General features: G+C 41.3%; 1 protein-coding gene across 6 annotated transcripts in view; it reads right to left on the bottom strand.

The window, feature by feature from the left end:
• LOC144113727 (transcription initiation factor TFIID subunit 4B-like) overlaps nt 1–26,023 on the bottom strand; it is a 121,383-nt gene that overhangs the window by 62,872 nt on the left and 32,488 nt on the right. For 2 of the 6 annotated variants that reach the window (XM_077647008.1, XM_077647011.1), the window contains 5 exons: nt 22,861–22,920; nt 21,460–21,477; nt 10,394–10,435; nt 4,086–4,220; nt 3,919–4,014 (listed from right to left, as the gene is read on the bottom strand). In XM_077647008.1, the coding sequence (XP_077503134.1) occupies nt 3,919–4,014; nt 4,086–4,220; nt 10,394–10,435; nt 21,460–21,477; nt 22,861–22,920 (351 nt within the window). The remainder of the gene's footprint in view (nt 1–3,918; nt 4,015–4,085; nt 4,221–10,393; nt 10,436–21,459; nt 21,478–22,860; nt 22,921–26,023) is intronic. The other 4 variants (XM_077647009.1, XM_077647013.1, XM_077647012.1 and 1 more) reach the window with 2 other exon arrangements.

Genomic DNA, 26,023 nt, shown 5'->3' with positions numbered 1-26,023 from the left:
AAAGCAACAGCACACCTTAACCAGAAATAGCTTAATATTTCCATTTACTTGAAAATGGATGACACTTGAGGTACATTACATTGGAAGGCACACGTGAAAGATTTTATTCATGCAGGACCACGGAAATCCGTTATTTTTGTTTGCTGCTGCAGCTACTAGTGCAGCCTCGAAGGCACTCAAAGTGAAGATTTGAAGTGAAGCCTTGGGTGACAGCTAGAGGATGAGATCGGCTATGTCAAAAGAGAGCATAAACGGGTTTTGATTTGAATTTTCCCCTCCTTAAACGACACACATAAATCCAATATTTTTCAGAGGTGATCATGACCGCCTTGTTTATAGACCGTTTCCAATGCAAACTTCTTCCGTTTGAGACCAGATGGCGCCAAACGCGTGCTCAGGACACGGCGCTATTATGGGCCTCGTAAATCATCGGCGTGTATGCATCGATGCAGCAGTGGAAATATCATGGGTGGCTGCCGAATGTGTTCTTTAGGCGAAGATGTGAAACGGCAGAGGAAAAATGTGCTGAGTTGTGGATTGCAAGAACTGCGAAAGAGAGTTAAAGGTGTGGGATAAGATCGTTTGAGAGCTTCAAGAACTGAACTACACAAGAATGCACTGCCCTCTTCGCAAACTGCACTCATTCGCCATGCATCCTTTCCAAACGGGTGAATGCAACACGTCCGACAGCGCTAGACAGCCAATCTAGAAAGAAAGGTTTCGATCTTGGAAAGTCTGCGAGAGTAAGTGCACAACATAGCTGCATGGACAAGCTGTTCCACCACCGAAACTGAGGCTGCGTGCTTTCAATTGCTGTCAGAGTCTGCGTGTGTAAGCGAGACCCCGTTGCTCATAAGTTAAGGTGTGCAGCCACTAGTAACAGGAGAGCCAAAGGCTGAATTAGGAATGGAAAGAAGGAAAGGAGTGGACAGCATTGTCCACTTGCACAGCCGAGTGGACAACGCTTACTGTCAGTCCATGTATTACATGCCGTCTTGGTGCTACTGTTGCACTTCCCTTCGAGAAGCGCGGTTTTCGTGGACCATATTTGGAATAAAGCATTTTCGTTACCGCTGCTGTGCTGGGTGGTTGTCCTTTCCTTGCGGTCCATGCGACGGAGTCACTAAGTGACCTCGCAGGCCAGCACTTACAGTGAAGCTGATTACTTAACACCACTGAGACTTCAAGCACTTTCATGTCCGCATATAGAGCGTGGAGCGTGCCACAATTTAACGTGTGAAGCTGACTAGCATGAACGCATGAACGCGTTGCCATGTACGCATTATTACAATCGAGGAATCCTTTGAAATGATTCCACACCAGCTCATGAAGGCTGCTTAATTAATGCATGGTACTGCTGCCATGATAGTTACTTGTGTATATATTTATTTTTGTCACCTTCCTGTGTTTAACAAACCAGTAGAAAATATTTTAGGTTTCCGAAGCACCGTTAAAGGTTGTAAACAAATGCGTACGATGTGCATGTGAATGTTTTAGAGCGGTGTCTGCATGCATGTACACAATACAACAACGACCTGCGCTGCCACAGGAGCACGAAAACTTGCCATTTTCGATATTAACAATAAAAACAATTTTAAAAAAAAACAGCAAAGCCTTCAGCGGAGGCAAAGATAAGCATTCAAGCGATCCACTCGTTAGTTCAAAGAGGCGGACAGCTGAGCAGCTCTCCGTGACATGAAGCCCAATCTTGTTTTCACACCTCAAGCAATCAAATTAGGGTTCTCACATGTCCTTTGAAACTTTGGCTAAACCCTAATGTAGTCTTCCCGTTCCTTTACAACCATATCAGCCGAAACACTGGCTGTAGGAACTGAACCGCCAGACACAGCAGCCGCGGCGGCGAGGCAGGTGCCGAGCCGTAAGGAGGCGTGCAATGGCGGCATGATCATGTGATCAAAGATGGCAACCCCCATGATATGGTGCTGTAAATCGTCTATAACGGGCTTGTTTAACGGGCATAACAGACTTGTTTATTTGAAATGCTCAAGCTTGTTCAGTGTCCCTGTAAAGCCCTTTTGACTAGGAAGCCAAATACCGCGTCACATCGCGAGCTGGAGCGTGTATACCGGCAGCTATTACTCGTGCTTGCTGTTGTTTGTTTAGTGTGCTAAGCTATCAAATTATGAGACGAAAGACACTGAAGGTTACGCAAAGATTTCCGGAACACATCTGGGTCCAAAATTTTCTAAAGGATGAGAATATGACGAAAAACTTTGTGGGACAGACGTCCTGGGGGTCATAGCTTTCTACAAGAGGGAAGTTAAAAGAAAATGCGGTAGGCTAATTGGCAGAAAAAATTATTCAGATTATTTGCATCTGTGAAAGAAACATTCTCCCAAGAACCTAATTCAGCCAATAGGAGCATTCACTCACATTTATCGTCCTCTATTTTTTCAAGAAACCTAAAAAGGTACTCAAAAAAATTATATGCAGGTCTGCTTCAGAAGCTCTTATGGCTGGCTTTGCCAACATCTACAGCTTGAGCACAATTTTTTAATTATCTAGACAAGTGGTAAGCGTGTAGCATTGGTAAGAATGAAGAACTACCTGCACTAACGACACCCTGATCAAAGGGCCTTCCGCGTTTAAAATCGTAGCTATCATGTTGAATGTCTTCCCAGTATACAAATAAAGACAAGTCGTGGTATTGCTAGGACGCACGAGTTTTTCGTAGAAGGCTGGTAAAGTACACAACGAAATATTTGTTACAGAATAGAAAAAAAAATCATAAAACTGGTAAACAAATTTTTAGTACAAGCTGTGATTTCCATATTCTTTATGAAATACTGAGCACAAAATAGGGCATTTGATGTCCAGCAGAAAAACGAACCGTTATGGTAATGTCGTGTGCTACAAAAAATGACCCCAAAAAACTCGTACTATAAAAAATTTTCCTAAATAACCATATTTTAACCCAAATCTGAGCATGAAAAATATCACCTGTTCTGCCACTTCAATTCCAAAAAAATAAAGCCAGAAAAAATTATGTGCTCTAAGTACACTAGCGCTAAATAAGATATTTTTGAAAAATTGAAATTTTCACATTTTTTTTTTTACCATTTCAAGACCAGATTCTCCCCTTAAGCGGGCCCTGCAACACTTTTGAACATAATCAGTAAGCTTGCTTAGTCATTACATGATGCTGCCATGAACATCTGAGCTAAATATTACACCTCCACATGCCGCACGGAATGCAGAATCACACTCAAAAGTTGGTTCATACTTTATTTTAAAATTTTTTAACTCGTGCCTTCTTTGTGTAATGCAAAATACGAGTATTTGTCAGATAACTTCAGGCGTCACATAAACGTCATGCAGCAACTACAACAAGACAGAATTTGAGCAGATGAAGAGTGGCCACGCAACTTGGGCTGCCCGGCCAATCACGGGAGCTGTGACTGGAAGTAGCTACCTACCTCAGGCAATAAGTGAAAAAGTGAAAAAATAAACGATGATGCAGTTATATCAACAACAACATTTGAGAGGGTAGGGCCAGTGGAGAAGCACCTAATGCTAGAAGTCACAGGAAAAGCAAAGGTGTGAGGAGGACGAAGGGTGAAATAACTCTGCTTCTACAAAAGGCATCAAAAAAATTCTTGCTCGAGGAGATTCATAAAGCAGTGTCCCTCAATGTCGAATGCATGCTCTATACACTATTCTAGAAGAGTGTTTCTCAAGGTCAGCTGGTCAAAAAAAACCAGGGAAGGGGGTTCACTAATATGCTTTGTATAAAAATAAAAATAACAATTTTTGGCCACAATTGCTAAGTAAGCATTAAAACAGGGATCACAAAATATGAACTCAATTTAGCCTTTGGATACAATGCATGTTTCTGTTTGTTTTAGAAAAGGGACAATGAGAAGTGGACGTATAGAAAAGATATCTCTATATGCTCACCTGAGAGGGCGTTGTGGCTGCGGTCTGACTGTTAGCAACTGTGGTCTGAATGGAGAGAGGTTGTGTAACAGATGCAGTAGTAGTAGTGGCTGCCACCTAGAAATGGACAGAAGTGCAATTTGAACTTTTTCTGTCCATCAAATGTGCAACTGCAAGACAAACTGTACCTTGACTGTGACTGTCTGCTGCGGCAATGGCTGGCCCAGCGTTTGGATCGGGGTGCTACTCGGCACTGTAGGCACAATGTTGATACTTGGCTGACCCTGCTGCAAGACTGTGCCCACCATTGGTGTTGCATTCGTCTACAGTGAAAAATAGTTTTCCTTGTTACTGATGAAACCATTTGCAAAATCAAAAAACAATTCAAGGCCTCTTTGCTACTACATAAGCCAAGAAAAGCAAACTAACTAAACATAACAAGCACTGTGTCAAGCTGCTAACGAGTATTTTTTTCATAGCTTCCAACATAAGGAAGACATTCCTGTGAAAAAGCCCATACTAGGTTACACAATTATGGAAATGCACATTGCACTGCAAAAAAAGGGGGGGGGGCTTCTGAAGCAAATAACACTAACAAGGCATTTTACACACTAAACCAGGTTACATAGAATGACACATTTTTTTTTGTGCCTCCGTGTCTTTTATCATTACCTCTGGCCTCACTTCCTCTGCCAATTTAAAATACAAAGTACAGAAAAAAAAGGCCATTCTTGCCCTCTTTTCTGGCACCATCGAGCAAGAGCTGCCGAAATATGCCAACATTTTCTTACTTATCTCCCAACAGTGGAATAACCCTCCAACCAATACGCAAGGCTATTATTGCGAAAGCAATACTGCTCGAGGTTTCTGCTTTTGGCCGTCGTGCCGGAGAATCCACCATTGACCTTTAGCGTGACCTGTGTGACGTCATACCAGCTGTGGAAAAGCGGGGCCCCAACTCGGCTCGTCGCGATCGTCCCAGCGAATCCTCCATGCTGCAGCTGCGCACCGCTGCCGCGAGGGGTGCTCGCTGTACATGACGTCATGCCAGCTGTGGAAAAGCGGCCCCCCCCAAACTCGGCTCGTCGTGATCGTCCCAGCGAATCCTCCACGCGCCGCTGCCGTGGGGGAGGCGCTCGCTCTACGTGACGTCATGCCAGCTGTGGAAAAGCGGCCCCCCAACTCGGCTCGTCGCAGTCGTCCCAGCAAATCCTCCACGGTATGTCGGATGATGTGTATAAGGTGAAGCTGCAACGATGTGCTGCTGCTAAGAAGCGGCGGCGTGCGGAAGAAACGGATGAAGAGCGGGAACAACGTTTAGCTAAACGGCGTGCATATTATGCAGCCAGGCGAATGCTTTCAACACCTCTTGATCTGGGTGCATCTACAAGTATCATGCATGCTCTCAATGCCGACGCGACTTTGGCGACACCTGATCGTTCGACAGCAAGCCTTATGGATGCTTTAAATGGCGACAAGACTGCATCTACACGTTCAATGAGCAGTATGGAACTCTACAACGTGAACAGAAGACAAAGACGTGGTGAAGAAACGCCTGAACAGAGAGAGCAACGCCTTGCCAGGGAAAGAGAGCGAGATGCTGCTAGGAAAGCGAAGCATAACGAGTCGAGGAGAAAGCGCCAAGCGGAAGAATCACCCGAAGCGAAAGCTCAACGATTGAAGAAGCGACGAGAGAAATCTCTTGCCAAGGCTGGTGTGGTTCAAATGGAGGGGGACATTGCACTTCAAAGACGTGAAGAGCATGCGAGAAGAGTCAAGGAGTGTGAGCCCGCAACTCGTGAATTTCACAGACGCTTTACAAACAATCCCTTTGGCTGTGTGTGTTCTGTGTAAGAACGGTTGTGGCATAAGGACAAACTTACACCGGTAAGCGAACTTATGTTCCCTACTTTGAGGAGGGCTTACCCAGAGTGGGATGAGCAAACGTTAGCGAGTGCAGTGGTGTGTAACACGTGTAAAGCCAGTCTCAGAGAAGATAAGATTCCACTGTACAGTGTGTCTAATGGGTACAAATATCCGCCTATGCCAGAGGGTTTGCCGCAGTTGAATATGTAGCCGAACGATTGCTGTCTCCCCACATACCCTTTGTACAGATCCGCAGGCTCATGAATTGGAAAAATGGTCAGTCTGGCATAAAGGGCCCAATAGTTAATATGCCATTAAGGCAAAAGCCTTTAATGGCTCATACTCGCGGCCAAGAGCCTGTCCGTCCGATATCACAACTCGATTAGAAAAAAAAAATAGATGTGCACGATGAGATTCGAACCACCATCCTCCGTTCCGCAGCCGAGACTACGCTGCTTCCTGCCAACGCATATGTACTTGTCTAGGACGCAGGAGAGTGTTTGTGGAAAGGCGTCCAATCAGACCGATGCCTCGAAAACACTCTGCAGTGTCTCCAGCATGTAAGACTCACAAACAATTGAGTACTTAATCAACATCTTAAGCATACATTAGTCATACACAAGTGGCAACACTGCGCTAAAGGCTTTCGCCTCACAGCACTCTAGGTCAACAAAGTGCCCCCTGAAATTTTTTTTATTTTCATCACAAAATAAAGTGTTGGCACAGTAAACACCTACCAAGAGTATGCAGGCACAAGCAAAAGTATTTAAAATTAAAAAGTGTTTAAAACGTTTATTACACACATTAAAATGTGTTTACACGGGTGGTGAAAAAGGTAATAGCATTCGTTCTAGCATACCGCTTTCCACGCGACACGGCTGTGATGCTGGGAAGCCACCTTAGCTGGGCGCCTCACCTGCCGCCGTTGCGCGCTAGCAGTGCTGTACGGAGAAGCCAACCTAACTGCACTCGTTTTTTTTTTTTTTTTTTTTTGCTGCCTCCAGAACCGTCGCGAGCGCTTTCAAAACACCGCTAAAACCTGGGAAAAGGTCTCCCTGTTTCTCTAGTAAGAATCAACTGAGTTGCCTTCCCTTCATTGAATAAATTGCACTTGGGTGAGTTGGTAAGTGTTCATTTTCGCTCTCAGCGCAACACGAACGGGACACGAGTCCTTCGTCTTGTGTCCCGTTCGTGTTGCGCTGAGAGCGAAAATGATAAACTGCACTGTTTTGCATCTCTGAAAACATTTTATGCTACAAATTTTAGCTATATTGAACTATATTATGATTTGTTACATGTTTATTATGATGAGGTTTCACTCCATATACTACTAACTTTCACTAGACAGATACAGGCTGCCAATTGTGCATTGAAGGCAGCTCATCAAAACAATTTAATTTTGAGGGTCCTAATCTGTTTAAACAAAGCCTCAAACATCTTATTCCATGGTATTTAATGACTTTTGTGTGTTCATATAACAACAAAGGCATTTTTTGTATTTTTTTTATCCAGTAGCATAGAATGGCAGACACATGAATAGCCTCCGATACGACAGCTGCCGCAAAATATGACAAGCTTTTTTGCCATCACTCTGCCCTTCTCTAATGTGCACACATTTGAGTGTGTGCATGTGTCTGCATGCATGTGTATGCTCTTCCTTTGTGGGCACCTATGACCACATGGTACTAGAGAAGGTTTGATTTCTTCTTGTGTGTAGTACACCATGAGAAAGTCATACATATTCTAACACAGAGCTTGGCCACCCATAATAAAATTGGAGAAAAACTAAGTTTCCTCTGCTTCACTTTCCTCAAAAATATTTTTACACAACACAAAAGTGCTAAATATTCATGCAGCACAGCTCGAATAGTACCATCATAAGAGTCAAACTAAAATTCTAACAGGAAAACATTAACATCAAAATAAGAACACCAAGCTGCTGGAGAAGAAACACATGGAGGGCCTTAAAACTTCCAGGCAGCGGTCTTCGCGTGATGAAAGTGAAAATGAAATGCACTAATAGTCAGTCTTGTCTCGAAGAAAATCTGCGCTTTGCTGCACCTATTTACACTGCCTTGTTAGTGTTCCATTCGATGCTAATAGTACAAGAAATAGCAGTGCTGCACAACACAGTTAACATGTTAACTCTTTCCTTACCATGCCACTATGCATTGATGACTGGTGATCAAAAGATTCGAAGCAAATTTCACTACTGCTGGCACCGCCGAGGACTTGTTGCACAATCTCGTGGGTTGTTTATACACTACAGTAAAATCTGATTAATTCAGCCCCCGTTAATTCGGAAATTCAGACTGCCACCGAAGTCCTGCCAAATGCCCATGCAAGACTATCGCGTCGGCAGCTCATTTACAAGAGTAGGCAGTCGAGCAAGTTGGTTCGAGTTCATCTAGAGAAACAGCGCAAAAGACAGGACACAAAAAAGATGAACGCTCGTCTTGTAGTCTTTCTTGTGTCCTGTCTTTTGCACTGTTTCTCCAGATGAAGCTCATTTATTTCGACACTGCAGGGCTCACATCAGTTAATTTGGACAGGCCCTCAAAGAAGCGCCGTTTCGCAATATCACATGCTCGAGAGGTGACCGTCCAGATATTCGTCTCCCACACCCCTAAAATTGTGCGCAAAAAAGCAGCCGTGCTGACGGTCAAAAGATTCCCGTTGATAGGCCAGGAGAGGGAGTCCGGCCGCGTAGTTTCGTTTTTGGAGCTTCGTCACTAACCCGCGGCGATGGCGGCTATCTGCTGCAAATATCAGTGAGCCGGCCAAGCTGCACACCGTTTGGTACAATTACCTATCTCTATCTCTCTTTTTTTTGTGTTTTCTGAAGGCATCTTGCCGCTCCAGCACCAATGCGCGCTTCCCTCACTTCCATCCGCGGGGTATTTCTATTCTTCCAGCTCGCTGAAACTCCGCGCTCATCACGTGCTGTTCGCCGTTTGTGCGGTAAAGCCTCCTCACATGTGACGCCACATGCGAAGAAGCTCCAGTGCTACCATTTCGGACACTGAAAGAAGCCAGAGACCCTTACAACTGTGCAGCAGTTCTGCTGGCAGCATGCACAAAATAAAACATTTGACGGAACTGTGAGAAATTCCTGTTTTTGTGCAGTTTTCACCTTAAAGGAGATGACAACTGCCCAGGTTCCCACCAAATAAATTTTGCTTTCATGTGAATGGTTTTTGGCAGCTTTGGGGAGCCATTCAATAACTTGACATTAGGATTATTCGGACGTTTTTCCCACTCCCTTGAAGTCTGAATTAATGAGGTTTTACATTACATTTTTGATTCCTGCATAATTTGTAATTTTCCCACAAGATGGTAACTTTTGAAATGCCGTTGAAGTTGATGTTTCGGGCGAGCACGGCATCAGCCGCGGGGTTGGCGCATACTGGAAAAAATCCTGCTTCGCACAATACTGCTGCATCTGCAGATTTTTTTTTATGCATCAAATGGCTTCTGTAGTGCCTTGATATCTCATAGGCAAGATTTACTTCCACATGCCCAAAAAAGAATAGAGTTCCAGCCCAGCAGAAATTCGGGCATCGACTTGAGGACTGATGCTCTGTAGTAAGCTGAGGCAGTTTGCGAAAGCTGAGGACGTCTTTCAACTGGCTTTAAATCATCCACGTTGTCTTCCGAAACATATTCTTTTAAACCAAAGCATTCTGCAGCTTTTTCAATTATTTTATTACCTTTTTTTTTTCATTTTCATGCGAGTAAACTAACACAAATGTTATGGCAGGTATACTTTTTGTGTTTCTGCAATTTCTTTCTGGCTTCTTCAAAAGAGTTCTCAGTTAAAACTTATAAAATTGAAAAGTGCATTTATGAAGTTATATTCTGATATATTACAATGTACTTTGAAAATTTTCTATCAGGGACACTCAGAAAACATCCTTTTTGCAAGTGGTGTCAGAAAACATATTCTAGCTCAAAAAGTTTTTTAGTTATATTTTCAAACTTTTAGTAGCTAGTTTCTAAACAAATCTGAAACATTTTGCACATTCTAGATTTTTAAATATATTTTTAACCAGGAGGCATTATCTTGTAAATAAAATTTTTATTTTATTTTCAACTTTTTTTGTGTTTGGCAATTTTTTTTGCAACATTTACACCTACAATCCATGTTGAAATAAATGTCTTCAGAAAGCACATTCTATTTCCAGCATTTTCATGCATTTTTCATTCTTTTACATTTCACATACTTTGGAGGAAAAAAATCTGTCTAAGTAAGACCTATCAAAAACAGTAATTTTTCCCACGGTAAGGAAAGAGTTTATTTAGCAGTAACTCCTTGCAGTTATTCAAATAAAATAAGACCAAAGCTACCAAGAAATAGCCCAGTGTATGTTCCTTTGGACACAAAGATCCGAATACTGCTATTCCTACAAAAGTGCACAAATGCACGCATCATTTCAGGCACCTTTAAGTAATAGCCCAACAGGCATAACATAGTAACAGTTTAAGAATTCACAATCCCCTTTACTTCTGTACACAAAGAATAGAAGCCTAATGTAGTTCTTTTGAGCCTGGTTGCCCCGAGTTATAAGTTCAGAATGTAACAGCAGTTCAAGGCATCACAGTAGTTTAAACTGATAACAAAACGGCATACTTTTCTGCCTTGGAGCTGCTGCACAGGTTGCGTTCCAAGGTTCTGAAAAGATATATTAAGCCATCATGACACACTGCACTTGTAACAGAAAGCCACACCATTTACACCTACAATACATGTCACATAAAATTAAGGTTTAACAAATTGGCTATACCACAAAGATGTGGGGAAAAAAGTCCTTATTGATAAGCATCTAGGTGTGTTTTCCATATAGCGTTTGACAAATCAGCAAAGACAGATAGTACTCTTGATTAAAAATAACAACGTGCTAAAAATAGTTTATTAAATAATTACCAAATATACTCTTTAGCTTAAATAAACTATGTCTGAAAAAAAAATTTAACTGCTACCATTCAATAAAAAAAATTGACATCTTTTATTAAGCAAAATTTTTATTCACTACTCAGCTTTTCAAAAGCATTATGAATCAGCTATTTTAGTCCTCATGCAACTTAGAAATGAAAAAATAAATATAACATTCCGGGTTTTTATGTCCCCAAATTAATGTGCCACAAGGCTGATGATAATTTGGCCTACCCGAGGCTGTTTTATCTGCATCACATTATCAGTGCAGGAAAATTCAGAATGCAGTAACGCAGGCAAAATAGGACAACCAGCTCTAGTAATCATCATCATCAGCCTAACTACGGCCACTACAGGACAAGGGCCTGTTTCATATCTCTCCAATTAACCCTGTCCTGTGCCAGCTATGACCACCTTATCTCCGCAAACTTCTTTGTCTCATCTGCCCACCAGACTTTCTGCTGTCCACTGCTACGCCTGCCTTCTCTTGCAATTGTCTGCCACCCTTAACTACAATCTGTTACTTTGCCTTTGCATTACATACCCTGCCGATGCCCATTTCTTCTTAGTTTCGACTAGAATGTCATTAACTTGTGTTTGTTCCCTGACCCACTCTGCTCTCTTTCTGTTGCTTAACGTTACACCTATCACTTTCCTTTCCACAGCTTGCTGCGCTGTCCTCAACTTAAGTTCAACTTTCATTAGCCTTCATGTTTCTGCCCCATAGGTGAATACCGGCAAGATACTGCTGTTATACTTTTGTCTTGAGAGATAATGGTAAACTGCCATTCGTCATATTCATGATCTGAGAGTGCCTGCTAAATACACTTCACCCTTTTCTTATTCACCTAGTTATTTCATTCTTCTGGTCCAGATCTGTGGTCACTACCTTCTCTAAGTGGATTATTCCCTTACTACTTCAAATGTTTCATTTGCATATCGCAAACTGATTTCCTCTTCCAAGACTATTGAACATTACTAAGTTTTTATCCTAACCTCTTCCCAATACAGATCTCTGAATGCCTCTTGTAAATACACGGTGAAAAGGTCATGTCTCCCTGCCTGACACCGATCCTTATTGGGATCTCATTATTATCTATATGGAAGACTATGGTTGATGTGGCTGTACAGCTGCTATAGCCAGAGGTAATATAAACCACCAAACGAAAACACTATTCATCCCTTCAAGCAAACGGCAGGTTGAGATATGCTACAACTGATGATTAGCATTATTTCCTGCACTGACACAAGTTCACTTGTTTTTATTACTGAAGTTACTCTACAACAGCCTTGGGCCAAAGCATGCACAATATTTTACTTCTATTCACATTTTCTGTATTGTTTTTACTATCAAAATAGCTCAGGCTCAGTATCCTGCACAGGGACCCAATTCAAATCTCTCAAACAAGTTGATTATGCAGTCACTACGAGCATACACAAGCAACTATACTTTGTTTAGCATTTCGTGCATTTCCTTTAGAGGCAAGAAAATGCCATCACAGTGATGCAAGCTGTTAAGAAGCTGTGGCGCTAAACACATGGCACTTGGCAAAGTACAAGTTAAGTTTAAATAAGAAAGCGCACCGAATTGTCATGGCTTAATTTTTAATCTTTGAAAAAAAAAAAAACACTTTAATTACGCATTGAGAGCAACCAAGAGCTCACCATAGTTTCCGGTAATGATACACAGGAGGTATGTAACATGGGTATAAAGTTGCACACATGTTTAACAAATCTAAAATGTAAAAGAGCTGTATGCTATGAACTAGCAGTTTGTTATCTATTAACACCACTTCTGTGTCAATCACTATAAGCTTGGATAAGTACCTCACTACAGGACCTATACAAATTGCATGCCCAAAGAGTAAGACATTACCAACTGGCAGTTTATTATCTACCTGCCCCATTTGCTGAACACCATAAGCTTGAATAAGCATCTCACTAGAAGGCCTACATAGCATACATTTAAAATAACTTGTAGTGCGGAAGATTCTTTCTGAGACAAACGTGATGGGGCCTTGTAAACCTCTTTAGCTTGTTAGGTTAGCTGAACAGAAGAGCCCAAAATTTAAAGACTTGTGCGAGCACACAGGCACCGTCAGTAACGAAGAAACAGGACAAAAGTAAAAAAGGAGTTTACAAGGAAACATTTATTTAGGACTATGGAAGAAAAATATATTCAAACATCCCACACCACACACTATCTGTGTTCAACTGTTCAGTTGCGAGTGCACCTGCAGCAATTATGTGCTTTTTCATTGTTTTTGTTTTCCTGCACCTTTTTTGTGACATAGGGGGACATATACTCAACTTTTAATAAGTGAAAATACTTCACGACCCTTCCCAAAAGAAGTGTGCGGTATTTAAAAAGCAAAATTTGCCAATCACAGGCCTCCTCATTGCCTTGCCATACTAAACAAACATTTGCGTACACGAACTTATAGACGTATGCTCTTGTGGTGCTGAAAAAGTGCACAGTCGTCAATTTGCATAAGTTGAACAGCTTTTTGCATTGTGTGCATGAGAAATTAAACGATGGCTTGCAATCTGCTAAGCTCAACACAGAACTCAGCTTAACATATTATGTTTTAAAGTGAGTACGTTGTAATTTAAGACTTAAGTTTACAGCTGTTGTTATCGGTGTCATCCTTAAACACATCATGCAGATGAAAAGCATTAATATTGCTATGCATTGAAAGTGCTGGCCTTAAAGTTTCTTTCAAAAAAAATAAAAAATTCAGCAATTTCAAGCATACTTTACGTGCCAGTAAAATTCTTGTGATGTGTCTTTTAACACACTGACCCTTCTGTGCCAAATTACATAACCATGATTTTCTTTTCAGCCTATCAAAACTTCCCTTGTTCAGCATTTATGTAATTGAACCAGGCCATCAAAAAAGCAGTTCCTCACCATTATGTCCACAAGTGGCTAAAAGGCAGCATGAAGAGGTTAATGTGCATGGCATAACAGCAATCAACACCTTGTTTTCTCAATTTCTTTTTCGTATGTGCCCACCATGAACGTTACTTATTTAAAAAAAAAAAAAATTTTTGGTAACACAACACTGCGATTAGGTACTGTTCATTTTTTAATACATATAAAAAGGTCTGTACAACAGTACACCTCTGCTTAGGTGTCAAGACTTTTCTGACTTTGCACCACAGTATGGAATGGCTCCTTTTCTCTAATGTGTGCACACGATCTAAGTGAAAAATCTTATGCCAGGCTGTATGTATCAAGCTAATACACTACACTAAGCTCAGCAATGCTGTTAGAAGCCTAATGCAAACAAAAGTGCTGTGCAAAAAGATTTAGAAAAATATTTAAGTGCGTTTATTACATAAATAATCTGATAGAAAATTGCTGCATTCTGACAATGCCTGGAGCTGGTCAAAATATGTAGCGCCAACATCTTGATAAAGAAGTTATAGTGAAACCAAACTTTCATAACATACACCTCTCATAAACAATTCAGATCTGATTCCTTTGAACAGCTTTACTAAGACTGATTTTATTTTAAGCTAAATGGCTGAATACAAAAAAAATTAAAGGTGTAGTCTAATCAAAGAACAGAAAAAAAGTATGGGAATGCTTAAGTCACCATAATAGTGAAATGCAATCAGGTTAGATTTCACATCAGTCGCAGCCTCTGTTGCAAATTCTGTGTGTGTTTGCGTCAGTTTTTTTGCAATTGTCAGCCCATCAACTGCCACATTCGGACCGCTAGCTGCAGTAGCAAGTACCCGCTGTGCTCTGACAATGCCAACATTTGCATATATCACATATTTTTCAATTTCGATTCTCTATCTAGGTTGCGTCTAAAACTAGATTGTGATGCGGTCACAAGGTCACGTCATCTCTCTTGACCAATCATTATTTATTGGCCACCTGCCACGATGGTGGGCAGGTTTCTCACAATCCTGTGGCCACGTTGCCACCTGCCACGATGGTGGGCAGGTTGTAATGGCGTCACAAGGCCATGTGACCTCTCTCGACCAATCAGTGCTGGTAGTGATGACGTCACAAGATCATGTGACCACTCCTCTCAACCAATCAGCGTATTTCGTAACATTGGCTAGGTAGCATTAAAAAATTGCCCATTACCTAGACATCTGTAATTGCTAGGCATAATGGCAACTAATATAAGACCAGCACTGCAAATCTATATTTTTCAATCCATGCCAGTAATTCACAGGCACACCTTGGTGCCTAATAACATCAGCTTGAGTAATGGCAATGTTTCTGAGTTTTCGTGACGTTCTTAGCAGCTTTCTTTTGTGATACATAGTGCCTGCATTAATCTTACAGGCCTATAGTAGCAGGGTCAAGTGGTTCGTAGTACGCTTCAGGTTAAGAAAATCCCAACAATATTCTAAAGCATTAACAGCAAAAAGGTTGAAGAAAAAACAATAATTCCACAACATCCCATTCACCAGATTACTTTCTGTAATGGCCAAAGCACTCAGAAGACTGAGTCCTATGCATATTCAATTATTTACAAAATGAAATGCAATTTCATTTAGGGCACTGATTTCTTTAATTAATGTCAACAAGCAAGCCAATTGTGTGGACAACTAAACTAGCCACAAATTAATATAAATGGCAGTTACATAGAAATTCACACCACTTAATTACTTGTGCTAACTGTAATGCTTGCATGCCTCTCCCAGATTACTGTAGTGCTAACAGATGACGACAAAGAAGGAACACATACGCAGGCTTTGTTCACTGTCAAGTAGTGGCTGCATGCACGCAGGTTCCTTCCCTGCCCTGATCTATTAGCATTATAGCAATACGTCAGGCACCCTGGTCCACGAACTTGCTCTTCTAGCTTTGCAAGCCTTAACTCTTAAATCCGCTCGACACGGTACACGTGCCTTAGACCGAACAGGACAGCTTGTCAATCCCTAGCTACACCATGGCCATTTTGCTACGAGAAGTGGCCACAAAAAGTAAAAAAAAAGAGGGGCACAAGAAATGTTTTAATCCAAGTTAACCAACGTTTAACCGAAAACTAATGCTTCCACGTACACAATACAATGTGATATCACTAATTCTAGCAGCACTAATTTTGAGCATAAGATTGCTCCTAACTGCTCAAAACTGCATGCAGCATATCTTGCTATCATGCATGCCTTGCCTTGCAGCAGAGAAAAAAGTGAAAACAAAAAAAAAATGCTACAGAATGCATTACATAAGCATATGGTGCAGATAAAAGAACCACAGGCAGTCTAAACAGATTCATAATTTTCACAACTAACCAAGCAACTTTCTGTACCTTCTTAACAAAACAGTCACCAAATTCAAGTTGTTAAAATAGAAATCAAATTGCTGGCCAAACAGCAAGCTGCATATATTTTTTTTTTTTAGGCATGAGTGAACGAATGCATGAACAGGTTTCACGAACTCAAAATTCTCAAGACAGAGAGGACAAGGATGTTATCCTGACCTTCAATGTGAAGAGCACTTATGTTTCAGATTACAAGCATGCTATAATATAGCAGGGAATATTGGTGAAAGGAAATGGTGCAGTAATTCTCTCACATCTTGGTGGACACCCGAACCGTGCCTTAAGAGAAGGGAGGAAGGTGGGAGTGAAAGAAGAAGGAGAGAAAGATGCCGTATTGGAGGGCTCCGGAATAATTTCAACCACCTGGGGACCTTTAAAGGGACTATGCAATAAATTAATTGAGATTACGTAAAGCAGACGAGAGATAAGCATTTCATCACTCGTCACCTCAACGCAAGAATTTTTAAGCTAGCATCAATAACACCGAAGATACAGACGATTAAAAATTACGCTCCTCCTTTCCCCCCTCAACTCATACACATGGGGCACCAGACAAAAATAAGAAAACAGCTCTGGGACTGGGCCCCGCCCACGAATACATCATCTGCTGACATTCCTTTTGCAACTTCTGGTTGTCGCTCCTAGCGCCCCAGCAGCATCGTCGGCGGCGTGATTGTGGCGCGCGTCGGGTTTCTTTGCTTGTCTCTGTTGTAATTAGCAGTAATGACCCTGGACGTTGAGGCGCAACTGCTCGCTCTTACGGCCGCGATGGGCATCGAGAACTATGCGTTCACGCCGTACCGGCTGAATGCCAGCGACGACAGTAGCGACTCGGCGAGCCACTGTGAGTGGCTCCGGAACACCCGACAGAAGGAGGCGGCAGATGAAAATTGAAACCATGTGCGCGAAGGCAATGCCCTGGCTCGCGCTTGCCTGAGAGGGTCGCGTGGCGGCACGAGCAGACGATTTTCACGGCTACCGGAAGTGTGCCCGTGATGTCGTGGCTGCCGTGGCTCCAGTGAATAAGAGCGTGTGGTGGCCTGGCGACGTCATGGGTACAGTGGCGTCTTTTTTCACGATTTTAGTTTCAAAATCGGTCACTACGAGCACACCAATCGGCCCGTGAATTTTAAAAAACACGGTTTTTCAAAATTCATAATAAATTGCCGGCTCAGTTCCAAAGACTCTTACTTGGTGTGAATGCTTCTTAGCATCATTTCTAAGAATTGAAAATATTTACAAGCAACTTTTTATTCATTGCATAGTCCCTTTAACGTACACCGACATTGTCCAGCACATGGGTGCCTTTGCGTTTCACCTCCATCGAAATGCAGCCGCCGCGGCCGGATTTGAACCAAAGAACTCCGACTCACAAGCACCGCATTCTAAATTTTTTTTTATCTGCTGCTTAATGACGCTCCTCTAGCGAGTAGCAGATGGGGCTGCTGAAGAAGGCAGTGTTTCATGAAATCAAGTGCACATCCAACACACCTGCCCTACTCCTATCTGTACTTGTGAAGCATCGGTGCTTGTACAATGTACCCTATTTACATGAATATGACGTGTTTTTTACTCATTTTATCGTTTTCAGAATGTATATCAAGTTATATTTGGAACCAAGGTGTTAATATAGAGCAATTTTGTTTTCTTGCTGCTGAAAATAGCTACAGCAACCTTCAATACAAGACTCGCTAGCTGCCGGAAGAAGCCAAAGTTTTGACAACCTTGGGGAGATGCAGCCCATGCGGGCAAAGCAGAAGGTGGCTGTAAACATGGAGAGAATGCGGCGCAAGTCGTTGAGAAAGAGAATTTAAGCACTGAAAGAGTTGAGTGGAGTAGGAAAAAGAAAGGAGGGCGAATAGGCACAGGACTGAGCAGTACGAAACAGCAGTGGCACGGTGGTGACAGCGGCTGCTGCTGCGTGGGAAACTGTGTGAGTAAACGTGTTGGAGGCCTTGCTGCACTCTATTTTGCACGCATCTCTGAAGGGACGCCTCTCATATAATACTGACACATCCATCGCTTCCGCATTTTTGCGTCACATCGCCATTTCCTCTGTGCCCTTTGACTGTAATTGGCTTGAACAAGCTGAAATTGCATTATAACCACAATATCTTTCTATCTTCGTGAGGGTGCAAACTCCCCCTTTGTGTTACATACGTGTAAACAGAATATGCATTCTATGCAGCGTCACTCACCGTGCTATTCTACAGACACAGTTCAGATGTCTAGCACACATTGGCAAAAAAAAGTGGCTGAAAGCTTAGTGCACAACAGACTGCACCAGGAATGTTTTTAAGAGAGGCAGTGGTAGAACTGAACTAGTTGTGAGCTATGGCTGCTATGTTCAAAAAACTTATCTGGGCAACAGTGAAGTTGTCCACGCACTTTAAACCATCTTGCCATTTCACCTCAAGATGCAGCTTAAGTTTTCTAGCCACAGAACTATGTGTGTCCTAGTGTAAATTTTTTCCTCTCAAAACTGTGAACATTCTGTATACATGATTTAAAGCTACTCTGATCAGGTGCAACTCATGAAAAAGCAGTAAATGCCCATCAAGGCAGGCCCCTCCATCCATAGAGATTTTCAGCTGAGCGGGTTTACATTCGGCTCCATTCCCAGTACCCAGCGGAGTGCCAGTGGAACACAGCGCGAGAAAGGAGTACTATTAGCACAGCATCTCCAGCAGCCATTCAAGAGGAGCATTGTGCTGCCCCACCTATTCGTCGAAAGTGGAGTTATCCTGAAATGGATATGAATCACGCTTGCTTCCATTATGCTAAACCTGCTAAATAAAGGTATATTTTATGTTTCCAGTACAAAGTTAAACAATAGCGGTTCTCTGAATGTAACAATAAGGATGTCGGTTTAAAAAACACGTTTGCCACTGTAACGGTGAAGTTAAACCAAAGGCCCATGCCATTAACCCAGCTGTTTTTTGGCATGCATTTAACGCACTAGCGTGAGTGCGTGCAACCACCATTCTCGAGTCACGATCGCAGAAAGCACAGATCTGCTTGTGCGATAAAACATTTGTGCGGCTTCTTCTTGCAAGTGTGCTTATGCCGTGTCCATACGCGATGATGCCGACACGCCAATGTTTGCGCTAGAGGTCACCATGTCAGGATCCGCAAAGATGTTTGCTCACTTGGCGCGCTCCGCTGGGATAACCAGACAAGCTGGCGAGCGCGCAGCGCTATAGGCCCATTGCTAGCCACCTCAGCATTATGCACATATGCAGTGGCGTCCCTGCTCATCCACTGGCCATAAACCAGGTCAGCTAAAAATCTCTACTAGCATCTGCCAACTGTTATGATAGCATAGTTAATCCAGTTAATCCATGGCTAACAACCTTGCACATGCCAGTCCCCTGTGATGTCATGCTAGCAGGTGCAAAGGGAATAGCCATGACATCATGACAATCGGCTGACGCCATTTGCCAGAGGGCCTCTTTTGAGGGGCATTTGACGCTTCATTGTTGAGTAATACCCAGCTACAGAAGGACGCCATGCATGCTTGGCTTATGTGTGTGGGTGGTTGTACATACAGAAGCAACTTTTTCTTTCTTGGAACTTGCGCATGCGGAGAGGAGAATAACATGCTGTAGTCCCCTTAGTAAAAATAAATTAATTTGATCATTTCTGTTTAATTGCACCAACGGGAACCCACTGCATGAAGCTACCTGGTTATAAATTACACAGCTGTCATGTTTATTTCCAGTATCAAAACAAGGTATCTGCATAATCCCACAACGTGGTGCTTAGATTCCAAGCTAAAAGAAAAATGCAGATCTCAATGATTTTACACTGCTTTCAGGCTTTAACTTACTAGAATAAGAAAAGAGTGGTGCAAACCTAAATCAAGCTTGCAACATTCATGATGCCTTATAAAAAAAAAATTGCAAAGTTTCTGGAAAGCTGAAAATGTAATTTGACTAAGCAGTTCATGTGGTTGCTCATAAAACAATTTTACAACTCTGTTCAGGCTTTATCATGTATTTTCAGCATTCTCCAAACTGAAACAACATTACTTGTAGCTACCATTACTACCACATAAGATCTTTGCTTGTCCAAAAAATCGCTCAATCCTAGTGTTTTCTGAACAGAGGATCCAAAACAAAATTATGCGCAGTAAAAACTTCCATACACAATACAGTGCTCTCAATGCATAAATCTGCTGTTTGGTAACAGGAAATTCTATGCATTTTATAAGATTTTTAAATAATGCAAACAAAAACAGAACAGCATAACAGGCATCCATCTTGGTTGCCAAGTGCCAGGTATCCTCGTCACACTTCCGTGCTCAGGGCTCTTTTGTGCAAAATTCACGCCACATATACACAGCAACCTACACAGTTTCACATGAAAGCTTCACAGCTATGCTGCACACTTTCTAACACTACAAGATGCTGACAGAGAACCTCCTCTATATATTGTGTCCCAGCTAAATGTAACCAAGCTTTTAAAAAACACAGAGTGCCCTAGCCCATTGAAACTAAGTGAGATCTGTTGAGAGTCGCATGGCCAAGTCTGCAGTACTTTTTTTCTCCGAATTTTATTAATCAGTAAAGGCTAATTAAATTAACTATTGGCTTCAGAAACGAAGTGTCAATGAAGAGGTTATACATCGTCTTGAAAAACAGCTGATTGATATGTTTGCACCCAGCTACCGTTAACGTAAAGTAGTTTTTTACCAGCCTCAAACCATAACCAGCACAATAAAAAAAAAAGGGCTTCCATGAGACAACACTGCTAACGTCACGCGACACGTCTTAGAGAACAAAATCTGCTTTTTTTCTGGTGTGCTCTCCCCGGTGACGCTTTGCGTGCACACTGAGGCAGAAATGTAAGTCAGTGGCTTTTCATGTGATGGCATTCTTTAAAGGCCAATAAATAAAGCCACGTAAATTGTACTTTGATGGAAACAGCATCGCTAGCTGTTTTTCGAGACGATCTACAACTTCTGAACTGACACTTTGTTTTTTAAGATAATTAAAGTTAGCTAATTAGCATTTACCAATTAATTAACTGTGAAGAAAGAAACATATTGCACCACGTGCCTCTGAACCCCCAGCTGGTTTCACTGACATAGGACATTCAGTCTTTTATAAAAGCTTGGTTACATTTAGCTGGGACATCTAGTACATATGCAAAAAAGAACGTGGCTGCAGTAAATACACATTATGGAGATAGTAACACTACAAATCTAAGCTAATATTCAGAAATCCCATATTTCTGAGGAAGAAAATATTATGAGAGAACTAAGATTGGGATAAATGTTTGTGAAAACATCATTGGGCAGTGAAAAACCCTATTGAAGCTAGAGCACTGAAATAAAGGGCTGAGAATGTACGTTTGTTCTCAGTTTAAAGCTTGAAAAAGGGTGCGACTTAAAAAAATACACAATAAACACACGTAAAAAACACATGCAGAGTAAGCATTCAAGATGCATAACTAATTAGTGGGTCTTACCGGAAGATGCGGCCATGCCTCACAGATGGAAAAGGAATTGAGATGAGAGCACATGCAAGTCAAAGCATGAACCACAGAGAGAAGCACAAAAAATAAAATAAGCAAAAGCAAAGCACACAATAGGCAAAGTGCACTGCAATTCAAACTCAGTATATTAAAATGCACACAATGTTTTCTCACAACACATTTAAATTTAAGAACAGACCATTCAAGCAGGTTTAAAATAAAATGGCAAGACTTTCAATCATTACCAGTATGCTCAATTTCCCTATCAGCTTATCTCCCTAACCATTATTTTTCCACATAGAGAAAACATCACTGTTCAGCTATTACTGCTCATGGTAAAGTGAGGCGTGCATAAAATAATCCAACATTTTGCATAACTAAGCAATCTTCTATAAAGCAAGAGGACTCAATCAAACACTAAAATGTCAGATAAACCAAGACAATAAAAAGTATAGAAATAAACAAAAAAATAAACTGAAAATATCAATAAGTCAGCGCACACAGAAAGTAACTGACTTTGCTATTTAGAACATTCCAGACATTTCACCTTCGAATCAACAGAAAAATCAGTAGATTGTGTACTAAAGATTTTGCAAAGCTTAACAATCTCATCAAGAATGCAGCTATATACTGTTCTATGCTCTTACATTCACGCTAATAAACAGTGATTAAGTAAAAACATTAATGAAACATTTTTCGAACCCTACATATGAATTCAACCACGGACTTAATAAGCTTATGCATATATTCATTCTTACTACCACCTACTGCAGTTTTCTTAGTTGCATTTCCTCCCTTTGGTTACGTGCTACAGTTGCTACAGACACATAAACAATAAAAAACAAAACATTCTCTTATGGCACCTTTGTTAATTCAAGCAATATTCTTCAACGGTTTTGAACAATGCAAATTCCCAGCACTAGAACACTATACTCTGCATGTGTCACCATATTGCCAAAACAGCCAAAAATGCAAGCTACTTGTTGTGGTGATTTCATACAAAAATGATCTGAGGCCATGCTTGACTAGCATACTACCAATATAATGGATCAAGTTACATGCAAAAGCTAGACAGTTTTTAGTCCCACAAGTTAAACCCATTGAAAACAGCCAATTTCAAACAAGCTGCCCCCTAAAGGCTGCAACTGCACCAAGCAGGTGATAAAAACTGAAACAGTGTTACTTTTGCAGGCTGAAAGCAAGAAGTAGTAACTGCCCACCAGAAGCAGGAAACCCGTAACCACTTACACATTTGAAAGACACAAACAGAGGCTGTACATTGCTGGTGTAATGCTGGTAAAATGGCGAAACATGCACGATAAGTTTGTAGCAGCACAAATTGCTGCAACATAGTTCAGAAGAAACTGAAGACAATAAAGGGTATGTTATTCTCACCTGTTTCATGTGCTCATGAATAGGAGCACGACGAACTAGAGGAGTTTGGTGTCTGCAATTCTGCAATGATAGGCCTCTTTTAACTATCAGCACAACTGTTACTTCAATTACAGGAGCTCCTCTATATATCAACAACCCCTCTTTTCTCAAATTTCAAGGCAATTAATACACACAAGAACACTGTACAGGCAACCAATTAATTTTACAGTGTTAATTAAAACTGTTGCAACGCTTTGGCTACATGATTACTCAGTGCTACAAGTGTGCATGTTTTTAAGGCCACTTTTTGTGAGTTGGGCAAAAACCACAACCAGCAGCATGTACATGCTTCTGTACTTGCACTAAAACACTGGCAGTGCAAAAAAGATCCCAACAAAGCTACAGTGAGAGTTACCAGACATATTGCTTGACCGCGTGCTGTAAGTATGATGGTAAGCCCATTATCGACCAATTTTGACCATGACAAAATTTATGCCTTGACTCATGACGTGCAAAGGCCTGTAAACACTCTAATTGCTCAGGAGTTCACTCAAGAGTGATGCTCATGACCTGGTTCATGACAAGGAGAAAGGCCTGTAAACTCTACAAGAGAGCCCTATAGTAACAAGTCTCCTAGCCAGTATCAAAAGAGCGAGTCTTACTTAGGGACATTTGTCTGCACACATATGGGTATCTGCTACCAACACGAGGCAGCAACATTTAGGATACAATGTCACTTGCTCCTATTTCATATTTTTAGCTATCATTCTCGTAACATCTTAATCACATGCTTTTGTGCATCTAACTTCATATAAGCACAGGAGGATTAAACCTCAATCTAACACATTCTACATTCAACAAGTTTAGTCAACTAGTACAGTTCCTGCTACTAAAATAAGAATAGCAACAAGCTAGCGTGCAATTTTGGCCCCACTCACTGCATGCCACATGTGCCACTACATAAAAAAGGACAACATAAAAATGACATATTTTATCACTAACCAAAGTGCCTCTAATGCACTAAAAAAAAAAGAAATATTTTTGAAGATTGGTTTGACCCTTGGTGACATGTTTGGCAACTTTTAACTAAAAAGAAAGGGCTGGCTCCAAAGCCAATTTATGTACACCTCTTTTGTCTAAATCTTCAGCATCCTTTAAGGAATATGAAATAGCATTGTGCACCTCAGGTACATCAAAAGATCAGAGATCAGTTGACGTGCCTGATCAGGAAGACGAAAAGTAGCACCACAAATTGAAAGCAGCCAGCTGAAGCTACTGCAAATAACAATACTTCTGGACACCCTTATAAGAGACTACAGTTACAAAATGAGTTTAATACAACTGATACATGGGCCACATTTGGATTAGGTCAGGTAACCAAGGTAACCATCTTCTTCATCTCCATGACCTGCTTCTAAACAGCTTGAACATTCCTTTTTTTTAAAATGGGTCCAAGTTCATGGACCATTACCGGCTGGCCACAATGAGGAAAGTAAAGGATGCATCGCAGTGTTTCAATAATTAAACTTGCATCGCAGTGTTTCAATAATTAAACTTGCATTATAAAATTAGATGCAGTGTCAGAAACTATACCACCACAGGTAGAAAACTCCCTTGAGGCACTCAAAAACCATATTTGTGATACTTCCATATGTGCCTGCGCCATGCATGGCATAACAAGGGACTGCTGTCAGCCACTGCTCAAGTCACACTGCTACAACTCATTCAATATAAGCACACTACATAAGCACCGCACATTTTTATCAGTCTAGTTACCTGCAAACAATCCAAAAATGGCTCTTGAGTACACTCACGTACGCAGTGAGAGAACTGTCAATTAGAGACAAATCTACAACAGACTTTCCTGCTTCAACTAAAAAAGCCCCACAAAAATTCAAAACTAAAATAACATGGAAATCAAATGAAACTGATGAACACCACGTTCTGGGCCTCTAATGGTATAGACAAGAATTACATATGCCGAAATATAGTATATATTTTTTTCTTTTGGGGGCGCTGCATTATAGAAAGACTGGCTCCTTCAATCCATTCATGTCAAATAGCCCAGTGACACAATGGGTGACTGTGCGTGGCACCTCTACAAGAACTGACACAGTTGACCTGCATTAATATGAACTTTGTGTTTATTCAAACTCATGCTTTTGTTCCAACAACGTCAAGTGTATTATAAGGTTCCACTCAAATTCTTTTTAACTCGAAAGTAAATTTCAGTCCCTTCTAAGTTCAAATTATCGGAAGTTGACTGCATGTGCAAGTTACCTGAAGTTGGTATAGCTTGAAGGGACACAAAAGCCAATTTTGACTACGGCAGTGTGATGTTAAATCTGTGCATGTCACTACTGGACCTTTTGGCCTTGCTGCAGAACAATAATTTCTTAGATCTCTGGCAATGCCACAATCCCTTGCATGACATATTCATGTGTTCTAATAAACAACCGTAATAATAATCAATTATTTTTCTATGCTGGCTGCAGTAAGCTGAGTTTCAATCACCAGGCTAAGCTTCTAGCTAAGCCGTCATTCCACAGTACTCCACACACCTGCATAGTTACAGCACACGAAATGTGCAGTGCATTACCATCTTTTACAAGTCACCTGGGGCTCGAAACAACACCCTACCATAAATATGCTTTACTATGGGACATGGTTTACTTCTGATGCCTCATAAAGCTTTATTGAGTAAATAAAGCAGCGAAATTTGTAGATAACGCAGCGACAAATGTGGTCAACACACACTCAAGCGCATCATTCAAGCGCCCTAGACAAGTGTGTGGAGAACTGCACATGTTACAACCTAACATAGAGAATGCTCAATAGGCCTAAAGGCCTATTATAAAATAAGGATTATAAATGGAGATGACCAGGTGGAGCCTAACAGAAAGCAGCCATCAAAACAAAACCAATGTGAGCACCCCCCCACTTATCGTGATTCCTGCAATGATCCTGTTACATCATTAGAGTGCAAAGAAACAGCGCCATGCACAGCATGTTTTTCATTAAAAAGGTGACTAAATACATATTAAAAGTAGTAGACATGTTATATGTCTCTGAACTCCACTTTACCTAAGCACAGAGAAAATAAATGAAATCACCTTAAGTGTCGATTTACAAAATTTTGTAGAACAACACCACTGAAATGGCCTCCTTATCACTTTCCAGAATG

The sequence above is a fragment of the Amblyomma americanum genome, chromosome 1, assembly GCF_052857255.1.
Source record: "Amblyomma americanum isolate KBUSLIRL-KWMA chromosome 1, ASM5285725v1, whole genome shotgun sequence".
NCBI classification, from domain to species: domain Eukaryota; kingdom Metazoa; phylum Arthropoda; class Arachnida; order Ixodida; family Ixodidae; genus Amblyomma; species Amblyomma americanum.
This window is presented reverse-complemented; position numbering and strand designations above follow the sequence as displayed.